This window comes from Amphimedon queenslandica, unplaced genomic scaffold (genome assembly GCF_000090795.2).
Source record: "Amphimedon queenslandica unplaced genomic scaffold, v1.1 AMPQUscaffold_13511, whole genome shotgun sequence".
Classification (NCBI taxonomy): Eukaryota; Metazoa; Porifera; class Demospongiae; order Haplosclerida; family Niphatidae; genus Amphimedon; species Amphimedon queenslandica.
Genome location: NW_003546253.1, coordinates 697,778 through 701,165, shown reverse-complemented (window position 1 = coordinate 701,165; position 3,388 = coordinate 697,778). Strand labels below are relative to the sequence as shown.

General features: G+C 32.5%; 1 protein-coding gene and 1 pseudogene across 1 annotated transcript in view; both read left to right on the top strand.

Annotated features, from left to right (window-relative positions):
- Window positions 1-1,617, top strand: part of LOC100634596 (multidrug resistance-associated protein 4-like) — a 3,223-nt gene extending 1,606 nt beyond the window's left edge. Inside the window, exons 8-11 of the mRNA XM_020004822.1 lie at window positions 68-249; window positions 1,133-1,229; window positions 1,273-1,417; window positions 1,463-1,617. Coding sequence (XP_019860381.1) covers window positions 68-249; window positions 1,133-1,229; window positions 1,273-1,417; window positions 1,463-1,617 — 579 coding nt within the window. The remainder of the gene's footprint in view (window positions 1-67; window positions 250-1,132; window positions 1,230-1,272; window positions 1,418-1,462) is intronic.
- The window catches only part of LOC109580146 (multidrug resistance-associated protein 4-like), a 4,125-nt pseudogene continuing 743 nt past the window's right edge, over window positions 7-3,388 (top strand).

The following is a 3,388-nucleotide window of genomic DNA, read 5'->3' as shown; positions in this document are numbered from 1 at the left end:
GATAGAAGCATGTGCTCTTGAGAAAGTATTTGTATGTCTACTTGTACTTATTGTGTTGTTGGCATAGGATATTGAGCTACTGCCTGAAGGTGATTTGACTCTAGTAGGAGAGAGAGGAGTGACTCTCAGTGGAGGACAGAAAGCTAGAGTAAATCTAGCGAGGGCAGTCTATCGTCAAGCTGATGTTTATCTTCTTGATGATCCTCTGAGTGCAGTAGATGCAGCAGTCAGTAGACATCTTTTTGAGAGGTGGGTATAAATTACTTTGTGACAATAATTAATTAAATGAAATTCACTGGCATGTGTTTAATTTGAGCTGATTTTGATCAAGTTTAAATTCTTAATAAATTTCTAAAGCCAAAAATTGGGTCAAAGACCATGGGCTATAGCACATGGTTTTTTGGCCAAATTTAGTCAAAATGGCTAGGAGAAAATTTCTCAACTTTTATAATTTTACCTGGTACGTATGCATGTTCTTATGTTATGTTTCAAATTTGAGCTGATTCCGATCAAGTTTAGATTTTATACGAAATTTTTAAGTTACTCAGAAGTCGGATCAAAGACCATGGGCTATAGTACATGGTCTTTGGCCAAATTTCATCAAAAATGACTAGGAGCCAATTCTGCTTTTTTATAATTTTTTTTGATACATATACATGTTTTTATGTTATTCTTCAAATTTGAGTCAATTCCGATTGAGTCTAAATTTTTTACAAATTTTTAAAGTTCCTCAAAAATTAGGTCAAAGACCATGGGCTATAGCCTTTGGTCTTTGGCCAAATTTTGTCAAAAATGACTAGGAACCAAGTCTTCATTTTTATACTTTTTTCTGATACACTTACATGTTTTTATGTTATTTTTCAAATTTGAGCCAATTCCAATCAAGTTAAGATTTTTTACAAATTTTTAAAGTTACTAAAAAAACAGGCCAAAGACCATGGGATGGTTTTTGGCCAAATTTTATCAAAAATGGCTAATAAAAAATTCTCAATTTTTATTACATTTTTCCAATGCATATACATGTACTAAAATTTGCTTCAAAATAGTAATAGTGTATGCACTATTACTGTTTTGAAGCAACTTTTAGTAAGTTTTTGTAATTGACTGATGTCTGATACATGTATTTTTAAAGGTGTATTCGTGGAATATTATCAGACAAGATTGTTATACTAGTAACTCATCAAGTACAATATCTTGAACGATGTGATGCTATACTTGGACTGAAGGAAGTGAGTAATGATGTAGAGTTTTATTTATAGAATATTCTGTTAGGGTTGTGTGTTAGTGTATGGTAATGCAAGGGATGTTCTGAAAGAGGACAGTGGTATATTTGAACTATTAGCTGATGATACCAGTACTTCTGATGATGGCTTTAACATCAGGAAACAAAGTATTAGTACTGGATTAGAACCACAAAGTAAACAGAATCATAATAAATTTATTATTTATAATCTTATGATAGCATTGGTGACGTTTGAACAAAAGCTAAGCAGTTTGAATGAAGAAAATGATGATCATGAAAAAGATAATTCTGTTGAACAATCTCAAGAAGAAATAGCTTCACTCAAGAAAATCTCTTCAACTGACACAGTGAGTCTATTATATTATGAATATTGATTCACATAAAGTGCTTTATAGGAGGAAGTTGCTACAAAAATGTCAGTACCTGCTGAAGAACGTGCTCATGGAACTGTATCAGGAAAAACATACTTTAAATATTTTATTGCAGGAGGAGGATATGTTTTTACTGCTATTATTATATTAATTATCATCCTAACTGAGGTTTGTTTGTTCATAGAGTAAAGGTGTTCAGATATAATATATCTATCACTTTAGACAAATCTTGTCATTGCTGACTGGTGGATAGCAGATTGGTATGATTGTACTGACGTATTGAATATGATTACTTACTGATGATATAGGGCAGACTGTGAATCAGAGACTAATCTCAATAGGTCTACTTGTTTTCTGTCTGACAATGAGCGTATTGGAATATATGGAGGACTTGTAGGATCATTGGTCATATATGGGACTTTAAGATCTGTTCTAATTTATGGACTACTTCTTAATGCAGCAAGAGTTGTTCATAATAGAATGTTTGCTAGAGTATTAAGAGCTCCAGTTTTATTCTTTGATACTAATCCAATAGGTATTGAGTTAAGTAACATTTAGTCTTTACGTTTCATTGATACTTTGATAGGTCGCATTTTGAATAGATTCTCCAAAGATATTGGGTTTTTAGATGATCAACTTGTTTTTACTTTTATGGATTTTATATCTGTAAGTGTATGATGTGATCCAATAGCTAAGTAATAATGCTAGTACATGTATATTAAATTTAATTTTCTTTGTAGATATTTTCACGGTTTCTTGCTATCATGATCACTGCAGCTGTTGCTAATTTTTACATTATGATAGCTGTTGTAGTCATGATTGTATTTTCAGTGATATTCAGATGGTATTATTTAAAAACTGCAAGAGACGTAAAGCGATTAGAAGCTTTAGGTCAGTGAATAAATAAATTTGTAATGCTTGTGATGATATTTTGATATTTTAGCTCGTAGTCCTGTCTATTCTCATTTGTCACTAACTCTACAAGGACTGCCTACCATTAGGTCTTATTGTATGCAAAGCAAAGCAATAAATCTTTTTCACAAGTTTCAGAACCAGCACTCCCAAGCCTCCTATTGTTATATTGTAACTAATAGGTATGCTATGCTGGAAATTAATAATTCAAAGAAACATTTCTTTTATTAGATGGTTTGGTATGAGGATTGATATAGCCAGTTCACTGTTCATTGCTGTTGTAGCTTTTTTATCTATTCCTTTATCTTCAAGTAAAAGAAAATCTCTGTTCACTGCATCATAAAACTTGTTATAATTCTTTTAGCATCCAATGCAGGTTTAGTTGGATTATCATTGACATATGTTATATCACTCAATGGTCTTTTTCAATATTGTGTTCGTGTGAGTGCTGAAGTTGAGAGTTTGGTAAGTGAATTAAGTTGTTTGTGATGATCAATCCGTGTCCTTTAGATGGTATCAGCTGAGAGAGTGATGGCTTATGGTAAACTAGAAACTGAACCATCTTTGGAAACCGATCCTTCAATTTCACTGAGTTCAGACTGGCCAACCAAAGGACACATTGAGTTAAACGATCTTTCCTACCGTCATTCAAATGAAGGACCACTTGTACTTAGAGGAATTACATGTAACATTAAACCAAGTGAAAAAGTAAAAAGACAAAGTATATTTTAAATATTGAACTTTGTACTATAGATTGGTATTGTGGGTCGTACTGGAGCTGGTAAGTCATCTCTCATTGGAGCATTGTTCAGACTAGCTGAACCAACTGGTAGCATTAAAATTGATGGAGTAGAAACTACTC